The sequence below is a fragment of the Rhea americana genome, unplaced genomic scaffold (genome assembly GCF_003343005.1).
Source record: "Rhea americana isolate MKP2758 unplaced genomic scaffold, rheAme1 scaffold_138, whole genome shotgun sequence".
Taxonomy (NCBI): Eukaryota; Metazoa; Chordata; class Aves; order Rheiformes; family Rheidae; genus Rhea; species Rhea americana.
Genome location: NW_028185461.1, coordinates 2,087,909 through 2,110,099, shown reverse-complemented (window position 1 = coordinate 2,110,099; position 22,191 = coordinate 2,087,909). Strand labels below are relative to the sequence as shown.

Sequence of the window (22,191 nt, the reverse complement as noted above, 5' to 3'; positions counted from 1 at the left end):
TTCATATAGCCAAAAGCTAAGCATAGGCTCTTTGGTCTCCTGTTTGGTTTTGTTGGCTTTTTTTTGAGGGAGAGAGGCAGGATGGGCAGAGAATGCTGTATTCTTTCATAATACTGGGGTCTTTATTCTCATTGTGGACAATAGTCCTTTCCTGATGTTATATTTTTAATACATTTGTTCTACTATAATTCTAAATTTATTAAACAGAAAAATCAAAAAATGTTTTTTACATTTTCAGTGTTATTCGAGAACTTTCAACTAAGGCTCTGCATAACCTTACTCCGCAGGCTCCTGAATACATGGCGAATGTGGGTAGGTGACAAATACATGTTCTGCATAGCATGCCATATCAAGAATTCTAACTTAGGTTATGAAGGTGTTTTAAGAAAGAAGACATAAACGTGCAMCATGATTGACTCCCCCACAACCCAACAACGCAGCAAGATTGGTAGTTTTAGCAGTGTTCATATTTTGTGCAATGTGATAAACATAGCACCACGTGTATTTCTCTGAGGACTGATAGTTAACTTGCTACACTAGATCCTACCGAGTGTGATAAGAATAAATGGGCGTCATTCTGTTGCAGCAATTCAGTGATGCTAGCCCTCAGATTCCTGGCTTTGGTTGATGTGACATTGATGTGGTAATGATGGGGACCTGTTTTGTCTTGTCGCGTCTGACATCTTCAGAAGAATTCCTTTTTGACTGTTCTGTGGATAGTCAAATGTTTCCTAATATAAATTCAGATCCTATTAGCACTATTAGCAAGCTGCTAGCAAGCCTGCTATTTTGTTTACTCCAAACAGAGAACTATTTGTGAGAACAAAAAAAAAATMTTGCTTTGATTTAGTATGTTTTGACAGGATTTGCTTGTATTTTTAAAACTGTGTTTTCAGATGATGATGTGGATATATTACTGCTGTACATCCCTCTAAGGTAACATTGAGAAAGCTGACTTTCTAAAAATGGTTTTCTCTTGTTTTTAGGCAGGCATGTTTACGTTTAGAAGTGTGATCTGTCAGTATGGTTTGTTTAAAAAATAAATATGTTTAATCTCTTCCAGTTTTGCCAAGGCTGCTACCTTTATCAGTGGGCACTGATCTGCACACACGCCATGGGGCAATTCTTGCCTGTGCTGAGATCGCCCATGCATTGTGTAAACTAGCAGAAGAGAATAACAGGTATAAATGCAAGATTATCTCAACTATACGTTTTCCTTCCATGTGTGATCTATTGAAAGCTTCCTTAATATAATCTCCATCTTACTGAACTTCTTTTCCATTGAATTTTTGTTTGATTTTGATCAGCAGTGCCAACATTTCCAATTTTACTTGGTAATATTGCATGCTTCAGGTCTCAACTTGAGTCATCAGGAAAGTGAGGTCATTTGCTGCCATACTCAAGCCCCAAATAGTATGCTGTCTTTCTGGGGAGGGAACAGTCTTTCTCAATCAATCTAGGAGGAACAGTTCCTTGTGTAGCTTGTGAGGTTGGACTGATGCATTTAATACTGTTGAATTCTGATCCAGAGATCTATACGCATGTATATTTGTGTGTACAAATACATATACACACAAATGTATATATGGGTGTCTTCCTGTATATATAGATGTGTGTGTGTGTGTATATATGTATATGTGTGTATATATGTATGTAGGTATTACATTTGGGTGATGTATTCAGAGTGATTGACAAAATTATTTAGAAGTATCTTTGTTTATGTTCCAGTTAAAGAAATGAGTTGTTTGCCCCTTGCTCCTTGTGAGTGATCCTTACATCTGTGAAAAATAGTTGAAAATCCTTATTACTAAATTAGAATTTGAAGGTTAAATTAGCAGTAGAATTCCATACTGGCCTGATATGCATAGAGGTGAGTAGCTGTTTAGGGGCAAGGCAGTGGAAAGTGAGATCCTAGAGTGCAACCTTCACTGACAGTTAAAAAAAAAAGTTCAGCAGGATTCTCTCTGTATATTTACATACATACATATATAGCTACGCACATACAGATATATATATTGTTTATATACACGCACTAAACAAATCAATTTTTAAAAAATCAGACTTAACAGGGTCATTTTTCTTCTAAAACTTGGAAGGCTACTCCCTGAGTAGCCTTGTTTTGTTTTACTTTGGAGAACATTCTAATGCAGTTGCTCAAAAAATTCTGAAATGGTCACATCAAATTTAGTTTTGTCATTTCTCATGCAAGTTGAAAGTATGGAGGTGAATTCAAATAATAGATATCACATGCACATACTGATTTTTGTCTTTCATTAATCAGAAATAGGAAATGTGTTTACCAGCAGTGTCTATCAAAAGAATTTGTGTTTTTCTTTTTGCTAGATACTATGGAGAAAACTTGTTGGTGTTATGTTTTCTGAACTTTTAAAAATTAAATGTTGCGTATTTCTATTGAGAATAATCTGGAGTCAAATAGCTATTTTTCTGTTTGAAAGTACAATAAATTAATGGAGAAAAACTACGTGTAGGAATTGTAGAAAATTATTAGGAAACTGGTCTAACAAATTTTGCATACCTTTACAGATCTATTACACACTATTTCAATGACAAATCACTGAAGGGACTTAAGCAAATCCATCAAGAGGTTTGTATCAAGTGTAAATATATTATGTAGCTTGGTATGCTGTATTATTTTTAAAAAGGCATTTACAGTTAGTAGCGTTGTTATTTCCCACCGTCCTCCTTCCCCCCGCCCCAAAAGGTAGACAATCTTACAAATACGGATTTGTTCGCACACTGCAGCAGAATGTCTGATACATGTCCTTGACCATGGGTCTTACTCCTCTCTAGGTTTGTATTTGTGCCTTTTCTGTTCTGCAGCTTCTTAGCTAAGCCACTGTCTCTGATGCTGTCTCTTACACCTCTGAAGTATTGCATGTTTTTTTTAATTATTTTTGGTTGTCCCTTCTTTTTCTTCTTTCTTTCTGCACATACATAAGCATGTATTGGCCTTGCAGATAGATGTGTGGTTATTATCTTAAAGTGACCAGGTTCAAGAAAGAGCTCCTGTGGAGTCCCTTCACCCTCTGTCCTTTCTACTCTTTTTTTCTTCTTTTAGTGTGATCCCATTGCTAAATCCTTGCATCCATAATTTACCTGTTTATAGAGCTTTAATTTCATACTGTGTCTTTCAATTAATGCATTCTCTTTCTCTCTAGGCAGGAGAAATGGAGTCTTGTCTTGCTCTTAGCAATTTGAAATGCTTCTATAGAGATTATTTTGCCTGACTTGTCATTCTAATCAAGTCATCCTATGTTTTATTCATTTATTTATTTCCTTTTTCTTCTGGCTCCTGTTTCTTCACCATATTGAATAGATTTTACTTCTGTGTTGAGACTCTTACTCATTTTATGTAGTACCTGTGGTCCCTCAAACCCATTTCTGTTTAGCTAATGCTTCTCCGTTCACCCACTGTGTTTGAAAGTGTGTATGTTCTTGTTTAATTCTCTGCGCAGGTAAAAGGTGCTGCTACAAGTTGAAAAAGCGTCTTTATCCTTGTTTAAATTTCTTTATGTTGTAAAGTCCAAAAGCTTGATCAGCAGTATCTGTACTGTTACAGTTACTCTAATTTCTTATGATCCCGTCCAGTTTCTGCTATTTTCTATATAATTTGCAAAGTTTTGATGTAAACTCTTTTTTAAAGAAAATCTTTTTGCAGTGTTTACTATAGTGAATTTCTATAATCTGTGATTTTAAAGATGGTATACCGTAATGAGGTAGTGTTGTTCAGTCACATTTGAACTTTTGTTGATGTTTTTTCCATTTAGTCTGTAGCTAACTGTTTTTTTTTCAGTTCTCAATTCATGCAGTTTATTATCTTTTAAAGAAGGTCAACTAGGGAAAGCAAATGTATTTTAAAAAGCAGAACTAGCTTCTAGTGTACATGCAGGAACAGTTAGGCTTTAGAATAAAGAAAATGACTGCATTATGAATGTGTTGTATAGTGTGCTTTGAGGATAAAATCCAAATGGATATATAGAGTTTTTATATTTTATTGGAAGTAATTGATTAACAGAAAAGTGTACTATTTAAAAAGTTTTCTCCTTTGAGAAATTTTACTATTTTTAAAGTAATCCTGTTTGCTGAATAGCACAGAGTATATAAACATTGTATGTGAGGAGGAAAATGAAAAAAAAAAAATAATTTTAGTTTTTCGTGTTTTGTTTTGTTTTGTTTTTACAGCTTTGTGGTCGTCAGTTGTACAGGTAAGGAAACGGACTCAAAAATTCCTTTCCAAATGGAAAGAATCTGGTAGAAGTAATGAAAGCAGTAGGCATCTGGGGAGTTCTTGGTCTGTACAAATTAGTTAAGCCTACCATAGACTTCCAGTCTTGCACAGACCATCACAGTGGAAGCACATGCGTTCCTTTGGCTTTGCCCGTCTAGTGCAGAAACTGATGTTGTCTGAGAGTGGTTGTGGCGTTTAGAGAGTGGGACTAACAGGCACGTTAGATTAATAAGAAAATGATAAATACTGATCTCAGTATTGTGATAGAAACAGTTAAAGAAAGGAATAAATTTGAAATAGAATATACTGGCTAATCCATAACTTGAGTAACATGCCATGAATTTCTTTTCCATTATTCACTTGTACTGTAGTAGTTGTATGGTTCAGATTGGTCTAAAGAAATGATCTGTAATAAGTTAGTGGGTCCAAAAATTAAAAAGAGAGAGAGAGAGAAAAGAAAAAAGAAAAAAAAAAAAGAAAAAAAGAGCTTCTAGCTAAATGATATAATTACTTTCTTCATCCTTTGTAATGATTAGGCCAGAAGTATTACAAGTAGTTCAGTACAGTTTTTCAATTCTACAACCAAAGAAAATGTAAATGAGCTTTTCCTGAGTTGTTATTCATTTTCTGTTTATTGAAGCTTCCAGGAAATAAAGGGAGCTTGCCTTGGGTAACTGTTCAGTAAATGTGAATTAAAACTGGTATGTGACTGCAGGGTTTGTTCCTAAATTTAAGGAAATCAAAGCATAATTACTGACTTGTATTCCTAAACGACTATGTATGTGCATGAGTGTTTTTTCTCTAATTGACCAACTGTTAGGGCTTTTAGGTAGTTATCTGGTTGACTTCTTTGCACATTGCCTAGCAGTACAATCTTAGAGTGTTTTGTTAATTTTTAATTATTCTTCAAAAATTTTTATGTGAGTTTTTGTATCCTGAAGCCTTTTGAAAAAAATTCCAGGGTTTTCAGGAATTGTACCTGCTGATATAGAACTTCAGTTTGAAAGTTAGCTTCTACTGATACATGGTTTTAATGCTGATATTGTATATTAGTGTCTTTGTGGGTGGCTGTCTTGGCTCCCATAAATTCTTTAATGTCAGGGTGGAGCTGGGGTGTAATTTGTTTTTGTTGTAATGTGCACTTCGTGCACTTAATGGTATTTATAAGATGCCTACAGAATTGTTTTCGTCCTAGATAAGACTTCAACTTCAACTCCAAGCAAAACTGATTCAGTGGTATTTAATACTTACACTGAGACAGAGGTGTCTACTCTAATTATTATTTTAAAATGTTGATATGCATAAATACTTTAAAATTGGACAGGAAAAATAAACTAGGTTATAAAAACAAGCCTACAATTTGAGTATTGCTGGGCAAGCACTTAGTGAAACAAGCCAGACTTGTTTCATGATGAGTAATTATTGCACATAATATTCCAAAGATTTCCATTTGAGAAATTGCTACCGGGAATGTTCAGTCTAACAACATCTTATAGGAGTGTTGAAAATCTGTGTGTTCTATTTTTTTTCTAACTACTGAAATAAAAAGGCTTCTGGCCATGTATCTCAAAGGTTTATTAGATATTTTGCTTTCACTTCTGGCAACAAAATAGCTATCTTTTTTCTGAAGCAAATGGATTTTAATATGTTGATCAAGCTCTTTTCGTAAATTGCTTGGCCTCTAGAAAGGGAAGTGGAAGTAAAGTAGAAAAATTCTGTGATTTTTCTTTTTTTTTTAGAAATCTTAATTTATAATTTTTAAGCTGTGAACTTCTTAGTTGTGAAACTCTTAGGATTCCTTTAAATAACTAAGTACATAAAATCAAAAGGGAAAATGCTTTAGTGGAGACCTTCATTTAACTATCTTGCTTTGTGTAGCAGCTCCCGTTCATCTATCTTTAACCTTATTTTGAGTGATGGATGTGAATTATCCTTTAGGCAGTATGCAGTCAAAGTGTTGAGTTGCAGTCTCTCAGTTTTGGGTATATTTCCAGCAATCAAATTTGTCTATGCTAATCGTAGAGACTCCTGACAGTTTTTAAAAAAAGTTAGTAGTTTTCTGTCTTCTGGGTGCTGAGAAAAGGAGCACGCAAGTCCAGGCACATCCAACATGTACTTCCTTTCATTAGTTCTGATTCTGACATGCTGGACAACTAGTTTGTCTTGAGGAGCTGGTTTGCTGAACCATTTGCATGTGCACTTGTAGCTGAATGTTGTAATGAGGGCCTGATTTTCTATATTAACTGGTCACTAATTATAAGTCAGTAAAGCTGTGCCACTTGCACAGAGTATTTGGCCATTATTCTTTCTGCAGAATTTTACAGAATTATAAAAATTGAGCTATTTTTTATCTACTTTAAACATTACTTTTATATATAAAAACTTAAGACAAAACACATGTGGCATCTGTTGCCATGAGCTGTCTTACTTGGGATAAGAAATCAGGCAGATTTGAACACAGTGACAGTGGTCAGCCTGATTTATGCTGTGCTTCCACTAAAGCAGTGCAGTTGGTATCTGTTTTTTTTTTTTTTTTTTGTAGTAGTTATATTTCTGTAATACATTTAAGATAGTGTACCAGTTTTTAATAGTAGTTCTCTTAACATTCTTTAAAATGCATTATCTGATAGAAGATTCTTCAGAGAATATTCAGCTAAATAGAGATTCAGAACTTTGTTTCTCCTTTCTTGTAGTCCTGAATCTGGTAATATAGGTCTTAATATGTGGAATAGGCTAATGAAAATATTTAGGGATAGATATGAAAGCACTGCAGATAGAAATGCAATGCTTTTTCCAGATAGTTGCATTGTGCTTCTGCATTTGGGACTTCAGGGTTCCCATCAGAGCTTAATATGAAAGAATCACGGTGGTTTTTGGCAGCTCCCACACCTGATGGTGATGGTGCAATGTGCTGCACGCTGAGTTTTGCTCTAATCTCATTCTTGTAATGTATGGAGAGACTGGCTGCATGTAATACATGGTCAGCTATGTGAAGAGCAATTTTATATTTGTAGTACAGTAGCAAATTTAAATTGGACTGTCGTCTTCTGAGTTTCAACTTTTCCAAAAGAGTAAGGCAGCCTGTGTAGGTACTAGGCAAAGAGTAAGCTTGTCTCATTTCAAAGACCTTTAAGGTTGCAACAAATCTTAATGGTTTCAGGGCAAATGTGTTTCCTGGCAGTCCCCTAGGTAAGAGAATTTTTTAGGCCTGTAAACTTGATCAGCTAATAATTCCAGCCTTGCAACAAGTCCATCTTCACGGTTTTTCCAAATGAAAATTAGTATTTGCATCCAGTAACACTGGTGATCTCTGCTGAAATATGTTCTAAAGAATTTGCTCTGAATATCATACAGCTGTCAGTTTTGTGATTTTTTGTCTTTTTTTTTTTAACTGACATTTGGATGGTGGTGCTGTATTTTATATTTACAGCAACTTTAAAGGTTTGAACAGAGTACTGAAATCTTTTGGGTTGGGGAAGGAAGATGATTTATAAAGAGATTACTATGAAGCCTTTACTACAGTTTTGTGAATGAGGCATCGCTCAGCTTTATTCCAAAGTAATGCTTTGTGGTATATTTTCATGTACCTGAAAGATCTTTAAGGTGAAATTCTGTTGCTATTGAAGTCACTATTGAGTCACTTACCTCCATAGGACCCACAGTTTACTTGTAGTCTTCTCTTGGTAAAATATAATAAAAAATGTGCAAGGCCTGCATGTGAACTGTGGCTGTGAATAATAGCTCCTTGTCCGCTTAGCATTGTTTGTTCTCTGCATCTTTAAGGAATGACCCTAACAGCTTTATTAAATCCACAGCTTTTTCTGTCTTTGCTCAAAAGTATTTTGGCCACCTCTGTGTCCCTCGCGATTAAGCCATTTTCTACTTTCTACTACAAAGCCTTCTGGTGTATAAACCAGCMCTTTAAGATAGTCCGATTCAATGTGGGTCAAAAGTTCCCACGGAAACTATTTGGTTACTGTGCATATGGAGATGATAACTTCTTCAGCCAGTGTTCTTAGTTTTCTTGAAGGTGAATATATGCCATTGAATCTTTTTGGATATTCCAGTAGTTTTAACTTCGCTATTCAGATGTTTGTGAAAACATGGATGTTATTCAATTTTAAACTGCTTCAATGGATGTAATTTTTATAATCTTAAAGATGAACTCTGCACATCTTCCAAAAATCAGAATTGAAATAAAAATACCAACCAAACAAAAAAACTATGAAAGTACCTTGAACTCTTACATGAACTGAAGACAGCGCTGTAGCTGCTTCTAATTCAGGCCTACATAATTTCAAAATCGATGCTCATATTCTTAGTTCTGCCATTGTAATCGATCTGTTCTGCAGTGGTTTATGTATGCTAATTGTATCTTCCACAAATAAGAGTAACTCATCCTAAGAAGCTGCTAAGAGAAGAGAGCATTGCTGCAGAAGTGCACACAGAGAGGAGAGCTAGGAGCTACTGGAACCTGGGCACTGCATCAGTCGATTTGCAGATTGAATTAGTAATTAACCTTTGAAATAGGTACATCTGAGAATGTGATGTAACCTGTGGATATGTCTTTGGAAGAAAAAAGTGAGAATTCTGACTGTACAGCAAAATTCAGAATCTCTGAATTAGGTAGATCCGTATCTTTTAATTTAGAGAAATACAGCAGAGCGAGATGAAGTTGATAGAAAGATGTGCATCGTGTTTGAGAAACTAAACATAGACTGAGGAAAGATCAAGAGCTATGATACAATTTTCAGTTCTTACAATTGAAATATGTATGCGCTGTAGAAAGGGGAAAAAATTGTGTTATATCAACAAACATACTGTGATACCTAGGCAAGAGCTAACCTGAAAAGGTTTGTAGAGTAAGAATACACAGTATCACAGTGCGTTGAAAGAAAGACTTATTACACTTTTAACATTACGTAGAAATCTTACTGTGCAAACCACTGTCACCAGTCTTCATTCTTGCACTGGGACAACAGTCTGGAGAGCAGCTCTAAACTCTGAAATTAATTTGAGTTGATGTACTGCCAAAGGAGGGGATAGCTGTCAAATTATTAACATAAGAGTAGCTTTAAGTGGCCTGACTTCCTTATTGGCAGCGTGAAGCAGTGGAGAAGAGAAGCCTTTATGACTCAGTTCTGGCTTTGTAGTTTGAACAGAAGTCCATATCTGAGCCCTTGCATCAGCAGAGTCTGGACACCAAACAGATTCGCGAGGTCATTATTTTAAACTCATTTACAATAAGACAACAGAGGAAAGGCAAGAAATGARTGAGGACAAAATGAAAGAAATGTTGAGGAGGAAGCAAGCCTTGCCACATGACTTGTCTATTTTTGCCAGTGTCTCGACTTCTTGCATCACTTCTTTGTTTTCTAATTTAAATTTTTAGAAACTGGAGAGCAGGCAAGCTGGCAGGAAGGTGAGGCAGATGATACAAATTGCTTATCAGCACAAGGATGTGGAATCTGTGCTTACTTCTTATGACGAGGAACTGTGGATGTCAATTATTGCACAGCTTAATACAGTGACTGTCAAAAGCTAAAGTTTCCCAGTTAGAGGAGCTGCTGATCCATGGCAGAATATAGTGGAGCTGACATCTGTGTTAATAGTGAAAACCTTGGGAAGCCAAAAACCCAGTGTGTGTAAGAGGAGGCACCTACTTGTATGGAAGGAAAAGCTTGTTTAAAATGTTTAGGCTTTTGAAGCTCATGCAAAAGGATAAATTGGAGAACCAAGTTCTCAGAGTTGTGAGGTTTACTAACTTCACCCTGTGAGCGCAACTACTAATTTGACTGTGGGGAAGGAGAGAAGGAAAGGTTTAAAAAGCCCCAAGCATATAAACAAAAAAGCCTTTGTTGTTCCTCCTTGTAGCTGGGAGTTTCTGCCAGAACCTGGCCATACAAACAGGTCAATCAGGGTTTGGCACACCTTAGGGAGGAAATGTTCCAGCAGAAGTGAAGGGAGACAGGAGTAAGGAGCTGAGGGAGGAAATACCCAAAGGAAGGGCAGGGGTCAAAGGTTCAGAAGTGGGAAAGTTAATGCCAGTGGAGGGTGACATTGAGCAGAACACCCCAAGCAGCACCCAGTGCACCCTGGCGATGTCCCGAGCACCGGTGGACGTTGCTAAGAAGACCTCTCTCTGCCCAGAGACATGAGAGGATAAGGAAGGCAAACAGGCCCTGTAATTTCCAAGGTCCTTCTCCCTGTGTCCTGCCCAGTTCAAGCTGCTTCCTCCTAATGCTCTGTGGCGCCAGCTCTGTATTCAAAGAGGATTCTGGGCTGGAGCTGTTGAGATCGTTTCTGTGTAATGCACATTCATTTCAGGAAGGTCTTTACTATCTTAAGCCACTTGTTTTTGTCCCTGTTCTGATGTGTTGGCACTTTTCACTCCTTTCCTTGTGCTGATGAATACCAAATATCCTCAGGTGGTATTCATCATCCTCTCCTAACAAGAGAGGAGAAGGTAAAAGGACAAGGTTGGGGAGCTTCACCAGAAAAATAAACCAGTTCTCATATGTGAAAATGAGACCTGGTAAGYCAAGTTTCCATTAAACATCACAGTCATGAAGATTTTTTTAAGACATTGCATCTGGGGTGCTTCTAAAGCAGGACAAATGAAAGCAAGAATGGACTTGATGGTCTTTTATTTTTCACATAAATATTAGAAAGATTGGGTCTGCATTCTTTGGAAGAAGAAAGTTAAAGGACTGGAAAGGTCTTGCTAAAGTCAATAGAAAAGTTGATTTAAGGGTAAGTATTTTAGCATTGGTCAAATACAAAACCAAAGGCATTGACTATCTTCTGTGGTCTGCTTTAATTTTAAAATGTTTAGGTCTTTTTCCCCAGTAGGCAATCCACTCGGATTGCATGTGGTAGCTTATTCTCTGAAAGCTCTGTTTCTGCTTTGCAGGGGTTTAGGTGGAGAACTAATGAGACCAGCAGGTGAGTAGCACAACTGTGGTATGAAAGCAACAATGCCTGCCGTAATGAATTGCTCTGTTTGCTTTTTTTTTTTTAGTTTGTTTTGAATACATTGTATTGAATGCATGAATAGAGTATATGCACAGTAATTAAAAGAATACAAAGTTTGAAAGCTACACAAAAGTCAGGAATGCTAGGATGTTGGTTGCCAGCTCAGTTGCAATCTACCTAGCTTGCGTTAGCATTTGCAAATAGTTCTTGTTTTTTATGTCACATGTTCTTTCCTTCATTTAGTGCTCAGAATGAGCTTTCATTAGAGTTGAATTGGCCTTCTTCATTGATTTACTCTAGTTCCTCTCCAGAAGAGATACAATCTATCTGCTAAGACAGACCTGATCATATAAATAGTGATTTTATCCTTATGCACATATGCACAAGTTGAAGAATTAAGGCTGTGTAATCAGTGGTAATTGTTTGTGGAGGGAGATGCATGACCAAAAGGATGATGGGTTGTTCATCTGGTTTTAGAAGATCATTACAAAGAGAAGCACTACAAGAAGAAAGGGGAATCAAAAGGAGAAGTAGTATGTAGGCTGGCTGAATAAGGAAATSATGATGACTTTAGCTTCCTGCTTGCGGGTTCAATAAAGGAAGTGCTGAGCATGGAGTGAAAGAGATGCTAGATACTGACTTTGCAGATGTGAAGCAAGTCATCCAAACTTAGAGGGCAGAGGAATTTCAGTACCAAGATGACAAGGTGATCAAATGGCACATGGGAGCTGGCAAGGAGGAGTCTGCCATCTTTGAACGAGTTTACAAACACGTGAAATGGGAATGTAGGCAGAAATAATAGGCAATGGCAACTGCACATTCCTTTTTTAGCTGTTAAGCAGCTGAATGCTTCATAGTACTGGAGAAGTAAAAATGACAGCATTTTACAGGTGTGTAGGCAGAGTAAGAGAAGAACCGAGTAGGTTCCACAAATTGTGTGCATGTCTAATGAAGGTAATGTTCCCAACCACAACAGAGCATACAAGAAGCGTAAGGAACTAAGGAGGAAACCTAAGAAACTTGTTTTTAGTCACGTTGTACTTAACCATCTGTGAAGAAATACCAGAACGAAGAGGCTGGCATAGACTATTGCACTGCGAGCTGGAGCACAGGGAGCTTGACAGTGTGACATTACCATAGCGAGGACTGAATTCAAGAGTAGGTTTGAAGGCCAGTAAGTTGACTGTAAATGAAGAAGAAAAGGAACTGTGTACAGAGCCTGGAGAAGGATTCGGAGATTAGGCTGTGGGAGGAGAGGAAAACAGAAAGATGGCGTTGTGGAGTAGCTTGTTCTGTCCTCTGCCTCTCCCTTCTGACTTCCTTCTCAAACAGCGAAGCCATCAAAAAGCGAGGATGTGTGTGTGTGTTTTGTTTGAACTGGTCATGAGTAAGTGAAAGAGAGCGTATTCCCTCCACGCTAAGTTTTCATTTGATCAGAGCATTCAATCAAGATTGAATAGGAGAATATAGGGAAAGTTTGCAGTGTTTATTATGTTAAGATCTATTCCCCCAAACAACCTTGAAACACTTCCAAAAAAACTATTCTGAAAGTGCTTTATAAGCTTAGAACTCATTTATAAATTGTAAGTTTAAAATAATAAAGACATTTTCTGAGCATCAAATGAAATAAAGCTGCATCTAGTTACATAGCTCTTGACTGTGTGCAGTGAACAGATGGCACTCCTTGAAGGTCCAAGAAATGCTGATAAGAAGTAGGAAAATCTTGCAAATACCGCAGTAGTTTCTTAGTAGCTGTAGCATTGACATTGGCTAAGCTGCAGTATCAGAGATTGTAAACCGTCACCTTTTACAGACTAGTGTAGGGACAGAAGCATGACCACTGGGTACATGTGCACTTTTCTGGGGGGGGGGAAATACCACCGACCAAAGGGTTTGCATGGATGATGGGACTAGTTCATGTCAGAGAACAGTTACAGCCAGGTAGCTTTTTTGGATATAAGAATTACAAGTGTAATTGTGTTTTAATTTCTTCTTTTGCTTTTTTGGGACTTCTATTTGCAATGTTTTCTTTGGTTTCAAACTAATACTAATATTGTTTGATGTATCTGTCTTCAAAATTGCTGCAACTTATCATTTTCTGTATTTATCCAGTTATCAAATTTATTTTCTTACAGTCTGCGTTTTAATTGAAAAGCTGTCACTATCAAAAATGCCATTTAGAGGAGATCCAATAATCGGTATGTGATATTTTAAATAGCCTTCCATTATCTTAATAGTTATTTATTAAGATAGAATATTAACTAATTATGTTTTTCAAAGAAACAGTAAAGGTTAACAAGGTTGGATAGTCTGACAGCTGTCAAAAAGATGCTCAAATACTGAAGCAGATCGTAATGTTATTTGAAGATTTGTTTTGTAGTAACTTATTAAACTGCTGGGGGTTTTTTTATCCTGTGAAGTTTTCAGCATTGCCAGACTCAGTGTTTTCGGACAGGTGCTGTGTAAATAGAACCATATTAGCTGTGCTGGTTGAGATTCATGACTTTGTTTTGAGGAAAAAAAGGAAATAGGTAAATATGTGTTACTGCTCATCATTGTAAAATAAAAGAGAGAATGACAAAGCTTAGAAAGTAAGAAAGATAAAACCAAGCCTATTCCTCACTATTTCAGGTGGCTGGCAGTGGTTAATAAATGACAGTCTTAGAAGTCTCCCTCTCATTTCAAGCACTGTACGACAGCACATAAAGGTACAGTACTTCTTCCTTCTATATGTAATCATATTAAATACAGAGTATACAGAATTAGAAATATTTTTGGTTTCTGTTGATAGTTTTTTTTTCCTATGGAGTCTCATTTTTGAATGCTTAGATTGGTAAGAAGGATTTTTTTTCTTTTTCTATTTTTCCCTTTTTTAAAAACCTTGAATCTTCCAAAATTCAAATGGATCTTTTTGTATAATACTTAAACATTTTATATCATCAAGGTAATGTTTGTACGTGTATTTGGACACAGTAACTGACAGTCACTGGCTCTGGCAAGGGACTGGCGGTGGTAAATGCCAGTGGTTGCTTGAAGCTGAAAACCACTCACTCTCTCCCATATGGTTATATTGATATTTTGGTCTGTAATTTTGACTTGCCTGATATAGTACTGTAATTCCAATAATTTTTATTATTTTTATTATTATTTTATTTTATTATTTATTATTATTTTATTATTAAGGAGGTCTAGTGTAATATTGTATAGGTATTTGTAACGTGTATAAAGTATGTTGATTTTGAATGTTTAAGTGGTTTAAGAGAATTTTTGTGAGAAGAATTAAAAAAAAATCTCTGGATGATACCCTCAGGCCTGATGTATTGCAGGTGTATTTACTCTGCAACAGTGAGAAAATTGGTGTGAATCAGAGTTACAATGACAGTGTGCTTAAATATCTTTCCATTGAAATCTGTGGCAAATGCTTAATCCTTTTACTGTGATCTCAAGCTACTGTAATTTGGAATATTAAATCCGCTTATGAATACTTTTCCATGTTATTTATGTGCATGGTCTCAACAGCTCCAGTTATTTGCCTTAGTTTTCCTGAGTAATACCATGTAAGTGTGACTCTGCACTCTTGAAGTCTGTCCCAAGCTAGAAAGATGATTTTTGCCTGCCCTGTTAGAGCTTATAGCTCTCACAGAGACCATTTGAATATAATATGCTGTATTTTGTTTGCTTTTTAGCATAAGATAAAAAGCCATTGTAAGTATCTGGTAGCCCATCTCTTAAAACTTTCCTTCAGAGATGGAGAATACAAGAATGTATCCAAAGTACTGAGGAACACTTAAAAGTTGAAATTTGAACGCTTGGAAATATCCATGATTATTAGAGATTTGTCCAAAGAGTTTGTATTTCATATAGCTGTAACTTCTAAACGTAGCTTAGGAAAATTAATTATAGACTTTAGAGAACTTTGACCTGTTTGGATAACATTAATAAGCAAGATAAGTTTAGTAAATGTCAATTCTCACTTGATTCATATCTATTTTAGAGAGAGAAAATTTTAAAGGCAGTGCTTGAGGCATTGAAAAGACCTGTTTTTCAGACATAGTGTAAACTCTTTTCATATAATAAAGCTTCATGTATTTAAGGTGAAAACCATTCTCTTTAGTGAAGAATCTACAGCGTTTAGATAATTCCATATGTTTTGCTACTACAGTGCCCATGGTAGATAGAATGTTATTTAAATGAATACTGATTTTCTTTCAAGTCTCTGATTTTGCATAGAGAACAAGTAGTCTGAGAACTCTTTGAGGGCAGAATTAAGATACTGAACCAGACTCCTGTGTTATCAGTTAAGATTTCTTGTGCCCTAAGAACATGAGGATTAAGAAGTGTCGTTGTTCATGTGGAGTGAACAGGGCATAGGGTTTTTTTTGTGTGCTTTCAAGCTTATTATAGGTCTGGTCAACATTATATTATCAGCTGAAAAGTATAATTCAATCATTAGTTTTATCAGAAAACTTGTTACATGCTTCCCGAAATAGATGGTATTATTTTATGCTCTAGACTGGTGACAGAAACCAGTCTAAAGATTAGGAGGTTCAGGAATATCAGACAGCCGTTGATTCTTCTCTAAACTGATCAGGACTGAGACACTAGTACTGTGATGCTGGATGTTTTGGGGTTTTGTTCATAACTTTCAGTCCATGCATTTCTTCTGTGTTTGTTTTACATAGCTTGCTGGAAAAATGCAATTTATTTTTTGTTTTGTGACTGGTATCAGTATACTGAAAATGAAATAATGACTTCTGTATTTCATAATCCAATGTCATCCTGGACATCTTTCAGTTAAACTGAGAGTACAGCTGATAAGTTATTAGTAATGCCTTAAATATTAATTTGGTTATTTGTACTTTTTAAAGAATAAGAGTAGAATCTGTTTTGTTCTTAGGTAGGCTTTCTGTTCAACCTTTCTTAAATCAGTATTAGGAAAAAATTGATGAAGAGAATGGTTAAGAAAACCCTCTTTTTTTTCTTAACCTTTTTGTTGTTCCCAACTCTGAGCACAGTTGCCATGAAGTATGATCTCAGAAAATATGCCAAGTTCATAGTTTTGCCTTTCTTTTAGGATTCTGCAGTTGCCGCGCTGGCTGCACTGTGTAATGAATATTACATCAATGAGCAGGGAGAAGCTGATCCAGCTCTACAAGGTAATGATTCATGTTTGAGTCATGGGCTGGACCTAACCTGCAGTATGGGGGATAGAATGGGGACGAGAGAAACACGGATATCACTGAACAAAGCACATGTGCTGGTGGTAAATTCTAAATTTTAATGAAGTGAGAGACTTTCATGCAATATTTAAAGAGACTGTAGATCTGTATGCCAGAGATCATGGTTGACCTGAAGATTGACAGGTGAGGGATATCTGAAAGATAGCAAGGATACAGAGAGTTCTTGTAAATTTAGTTATGAAGACTCATCAACTGGATTTACATCAGTGTTAAAAGAGTAGAGTTAAACTTAGGGGCAGATGAATTAATATCTGTTTTATACTGGCTTTCTTGTACTTTGCTTTCTTTCAATTACCAGATTGTATAGTATCCATCAGAGACAGATTACAGGATTACGTAAATTAAATATTTTAAGATGAAAAATATTTAAGTTCTTATATTGCTTAATGTCTAATAAAGTCAAAGAAAGAAGACCAGCAGTAGGGAGTTGAAAGATTAATGGGACATATTGTATGTAAGCATGACATTTCAAGCTTCTATAAATGAGGAGTGGAGCAGAAGACTCGGCCAGGTGTCAAAACCAAGAGGTAGAGAGGATATATTGCAGTAACATGAGCTAGATAGATGCGTCTGTTTTGATGCTGACTCCTTTAGATGCCTATGAGGCCTAGCTTTATCTTGGATTACAGGTTAACTTTTCACCTGACTTGTGATGGAAGGAATTAGACTGTAGCCATACAACCATGATGGTCTAGGGACATAAATATACAGGCAACTTTTTTTCATGAGATTTACTGATATGATTTGGATAGTGTAATAATGAGTTGGATAATTTTCTGTTCTAAAAATCTCTAGTCAGCTTTATTTGGGTTTTTAATTTTCTAAAGCCTCTTCCAAATAAAAATTCCACCATAAATACCAACACCTTTTAAAAGAAAAAAAAAAAGGAGTATTTTTGTCTCTGCACCAGTAAAAGCCCTATATTTCATGACCAATAAAATTTATGTTATAGGTTTGAAATCTACTGCTGAAAAACATCCCCATTATGTCTGATGTGTGCACGTATGTGTGAAATTTATATTGCACAAGAGATTCAGTGAACGTACAGGTGCCATAGTCCTCTCAATTTTAACTGACTTATTTAGAAAAACACGGTTAATCATAATCTAACACAATCAAAACAAATCTTAAACACCCCAAGTTTTTGATAAAATATTCTGGTACATCAAAATGAAAACACAAAACAAAAATAATTTAATGATTCAGAATTCTGAATATGTCCACATTGGGCTGCAGTTCTGTCAAATCACTTCGTTTGCCTCTGTTCTTCTTTCTTCCACTTTGATTTTTGATGACTTTCTTCTAATATTCTTTCTGATTGTGTTGAATTAATACTGTAGGCTTCATAGGCTACAGGAAACATTTGCATTACCCCAGGTAGCGTAATTAATAAGCAGTTATCATTTGAACTGCTTGTTTACTCACTATCACGTCTCAAATTTCTGACATTTTTCTGGAATTTCAATCTTAAGCTTCCATCAATTATGGAAACACTGCAGCGGTCTTACTGTCTAAGATCACCATGCTGTCTGAGCAAGTGCTGCATCTTTCCGTGGCCTCAAGACTCTATCTTGCGCTCCAGTGGTTTGGAAGTTTCTAAATAACAGATGTGGTTGTATGAAGGTATTGCTAAACTCTGGACAAGATACTAGTTCTCTGACGTCTGAGGAACTAGTTGAGGCCTGTTGATTGCATAGGGATTAAAAAAAAAAAGAAAGTCATGAATTATGGTTAAAGTGTAGTTTCTTACAGTAACTAATCTTTCTTCCTCTAGCAAATATTACTTAATTGTGTAAATCTTAGATGACAGTAAGCAGTGGCACAATTACATAACCTTCATAGTCTCTCTGATTCCTTTGTTCCTTTTAAGGATTAAAAAGTACATATTTAGTAAAGCTAGTTATTAAGATAACCTTTTCCTTTTTTGCTCTGGAGTTGTGTTTACTGCAGTTATCTTAGTTATTACAAGTTTCTCTGGATTTTTGTGCATTTAAGGTTTTAGTACAGTAGCTGAAAAATCTGGTAAATGAAGAATCATCTGTTAAGTCTGTGATAAAGTAAGGAATATACTTTTGACACACAAAGCTTCTTTCCTCTTAGTGTTTCATAGTATTCCTCTAAGTTTGAACAAAAGGCAGTAGAAATACGGAGATAAAAAGATTCCCGACTCTTAATTTTTTTTAATTCAACCTCATTTTGTTCTTAATATTGCATTGGCCCATTCTTGATCTTCCTTTTTTCTACTTGCACAGTTCAGTTGCTTCGTGTTCCTTTCGCCTGTGCTGCTGTTCCTAGAGCCATTGTCCCTGTTTTGTCATGTAGCAATTCAGAGGATCTGAGCGTACGATAGACGCTCAGAAATAGTATATAATGTTTATATAAAGAATAGTACTTTTTGAACTGCCTTCTGTAAAAAGCACAACTTTATACTTGTCTCTCTATGAAAAGTAACATGAACTGATCTCATTGCTTAGGTATGATTTGTGTGTGTGTGTGTGCATGTGTCTGTATGTAAATCCTCAGTCTAATTAAGATTTCTGAGGGGGAAGAAACAGGTTGAATAACTGACCCTCACGAATCCAGAGGCGTTTCTCTCCTAACTTGTCTCATTATATAGGACCTAGTGACCTGCAAATATGAGAGCATTTGTTTGCCTGTGTTTGCACTGAAATTCATGCCTAGACTTACTGTTTGGTCTTTTAAAAATGATAGCATTTTTAAGGCTGAGAATTTTGTATTTTCTCTTTCTGATAGACTAGGGTTAGTCTGTCTAAAAATCCAAGCTTGCACTGAGAAAATGAGAATTCATTTATGGAACCAGGAGTATTTTATGTTTTTTATTCTTTTCTCAATGATTGGTATTTCAGGCATTCTGTATTTTAGCTTAATGAATCATAACATTCTGTAGCTTTTCTGTTTGTGTATTTTTTTTCTTTTTGGTTAGCGAATTATGTAATAATGATGTGGTGGCTGCTTTTCAATCTGCAACTGTATTTTTTCTAGATGAGCTGGTGACACAGTATATTTCAGAACTTCAAAACACAGAGCAAATGATTCGTTGTGGCTTTTCACTAGCTCTTGGGTCCCTTCCAAGATTTCTGCTAAAGGGCAGGCTCCAACAGGTGAGAAAATACRATCATTGTAATGAGAAGAGGGTATCAGGTATTTTGAATGAAACCTAAGATCATAATCAAACAAATAATAATGACCATAACTAAAGGTCTTTGTGAAGGGGTTTTGGATTGTGATGTACAGTAACTCCAGAAGGTCATCATGAGTTTAGCTCATTGTAGATTCAGATAATTAAAATTGAGTTTTACTTTAGTAATCTTTTTGGAAAAGCCAGAGATTGAATAACAACAGTGTGTAGCTGTTCCCCTCGGTATGGAAGCTTTGTTCAAGAGAAAAAGTGAGGCATATTGACAGGTGAGGGTGAGGAAACGACCACTGTTTGACTGCTTGGTTCTCATATGTGTTTCATCGTATTTTTATACTGTACCTAAATTTAGCAGGAGTTTATCGTAAATGTTATATTAGTTTTAAATATCCAATTTTTGTATTTTTTCAGGTTTTGGAAGGTTTGAAAAAGGTTACTGTAATTTCCCATGCAGACACGAGCTTTGCAGAAGCCAGAAGAGATGCCCTAATAGCAATTGCAAAGTATGTCTGTCATCTTTATTTTTGTCTGATTTTTAATTCTTTCTCTAGATATTTTCTAGTATTCTTGCTGCTTTATAGTGTGAGCTGGGAGCATGCTTCCTAACGGCAGTCGCAGTATGACCTACACGGTTTTAGTGCAGGACTGTGTGCATCTCTATTATTCAATATGTCTTTGGTTCTGAGCATTATTTTTCTTTTAACAGTTAAATGAACACTTAGAGTATGTTTGAAAATTCACCTTTCTCATGAGCTCAGTTAAGCATATATGAAGGAGGATGAATATACTTTTTTTTTTTTTTTTTTACTTTCCTAATCTGATGAGAAGGTTGAACTTGTTTAAAAAATTATACAGGAATATTTTCAGTATTGCCATGCCACAATGCAGTTACTGTTAAGAGTATAATAGTATCTATGCTCTTAAATTGTTATAATGCAGAAAAGTCATTCCTTCCCGTTTTAACATTGTCTCACAACAAGAAGATGGTTAATATGAAATTCATATTCATTTCAAGCCTTGACAGTGTTTCTTTACAGATGGAACACGGATAAGAAATCTGGATAATGTAATGCAGTAGTCTCTGGAATATGCTGTACACTTTATGGCAGATACTGTAGACTTTTAGACTTTTAGAATACTATATGCCCGATAAAGTTTGTTAAGCAACAACAACAAAAAAGTTATGATCTTAGTCTCTCCTTGTTAGCATTATCTTTTCTCTCCCCTCTCCAATTTCTCTTTCTAAAGGGTTTGCCAGACAGTAGGTGTGAAGGGAGAGGGATCCCAGGAAGAATATGTCTGCAAAGATAATGTTAATCAGATTTATGCTACACTACTTAGTGGTGTGACTGACTATACCACAGACAGCCGAGGAGATGTTGGAGGATGGTAAGATGCCTTGCAATTGGAGACTTATGTGCTAAGTTTAGCTCCTATTTTTGATGTCTAATGAAAAACTGATCTCTTTTCAAACACTGTTAGAAATGAATAGATGACTCCAGGCTTTTGCAGGACTGAACATAGCTGGCGTGGAAAGGGAAGGGAAAAGCTGACAAGAATTTGTGCCTTGCCTTAGAAGAAAGATGTGGTCTATCGTGTTTTACAATAAAGTTCAGCCTTATTCTGATGGGTGGATATCATTCTTTTCTCCTAATGAATATCAGGAATAAATCTAGTCATGAAAAGTTTAGTGATTTAAACCATTACTTCTAGTTTCTTTGAAATAAAAAGTTTGTTCCTACTTACTGAGCTCTTATATTTTCTTTTTGTTTTGCCAGGAGAGGGAGCACTTGCATAATTTGCTAGTGACTGCTCTTTAACTGAGACAGATGAATGTTTTAAAAATTGTACAGTAACTTTATTGACTCTTTTGTGAGTTTTTGGGTTCAATGATTTCAGTTATTGTATTACAATAGTAAGTAAATTATAAGTCTGTAGAAATATATCTATTATTACTACATCTAGAGTAATAGATACAAGATTATTACAAGTATGTAGCAATCATAGTTTTGCAATGCGCTTCAATATTCATAATTTCCTTAAAATATAAAGAGGATTCCCTATATATAAGACTACATTAATCAGAACGTCCTGTATTCTTTCAGTAACGTGGAACTGGAAATGCAATCTCTGAATTGATGGCCAAGGCACTCTAAAGGCCTTTGTCCTCCTTTGAGTTTGTGTTTAATTTCAAAGGAAGCTGTAATTGGAGATGTAACATCACTTACTGATTGGAAATTCCCGCCATCTTTGAAGGTGGTAGGCAGAACAGCCATGAAGGTTTCATGTTATTCACTTCATCCAGCAGAATGCCAGAAGGTAGTTACTGGGTGAGAAAACTGGGTAAATTGCGGATCTTGGAGGATGAGGGCATACTAAGCAAACAGGCAAGCTCTGTTGTCAGATTGCATTTCTGCATGTATTTATGAGCGCAAGTATGCCTGGCCTAAAGTAATATTCATTAATAATAAATTAACAGAATTCAGGAATAAATCTGACATCTGCTGATTTCCAGTATTGAAGGCCTTTGCTGCTATGTAGAAGGATCAGAATGATAATATTTGAATAGA

At 35.9% G+C, this 22,191-nt stretch overlaps 1 protein-coding gene across 1 annotated transcript in view; it reads left to right on the top strand.

The window, feature by feature from the left end:
- TBCD (tubulin folding cofactor D) overlaps positions 1–22,191 on the top strand; it is a 130,019-nt gene that overhangs the window by 79,297 nt on the left and 28,531 nt on the right. Inside the window, exons 20-30 of the mRNA XM_085298315.1 lie at positions 239–312; positions 1,064–1,181; positions 2,545–2,605; positions 4,204–4,226; positions 11,163–11,194; positions 13,360–13,422; positions 13,856–13,932; positions 16,299–16,380; positions 19,468–19,586; positions 20,033–20,124; positions 20,870–21,010. Coding sequence (XP_085154441.1) covers positions 239–312; positions 1,064–1,181; positions 2,545–2,605; positions 4,204–4,226; positions 11,163–11,194; positions 13,360–13,422; positions 13,856–13,932; positions 16,299–16,380; positions 19,468–19,586; positions 20,033–20,124; positions 20,870–21,010 — 882 coding nt within the window. The remainder of the gene's footprint in view (positions 1–238; positions 313–1,063; positions 1,182–2,544; positions 2,606–4,203; positions 4,227–11,162; positions 11,195–13,359; positions 13,423–13,855; positions 13,933–16,298; positions 16,381–19,467; positions 19,587–20,032; positions 20,125–20,869; positions 21,011–22,191) is intronic.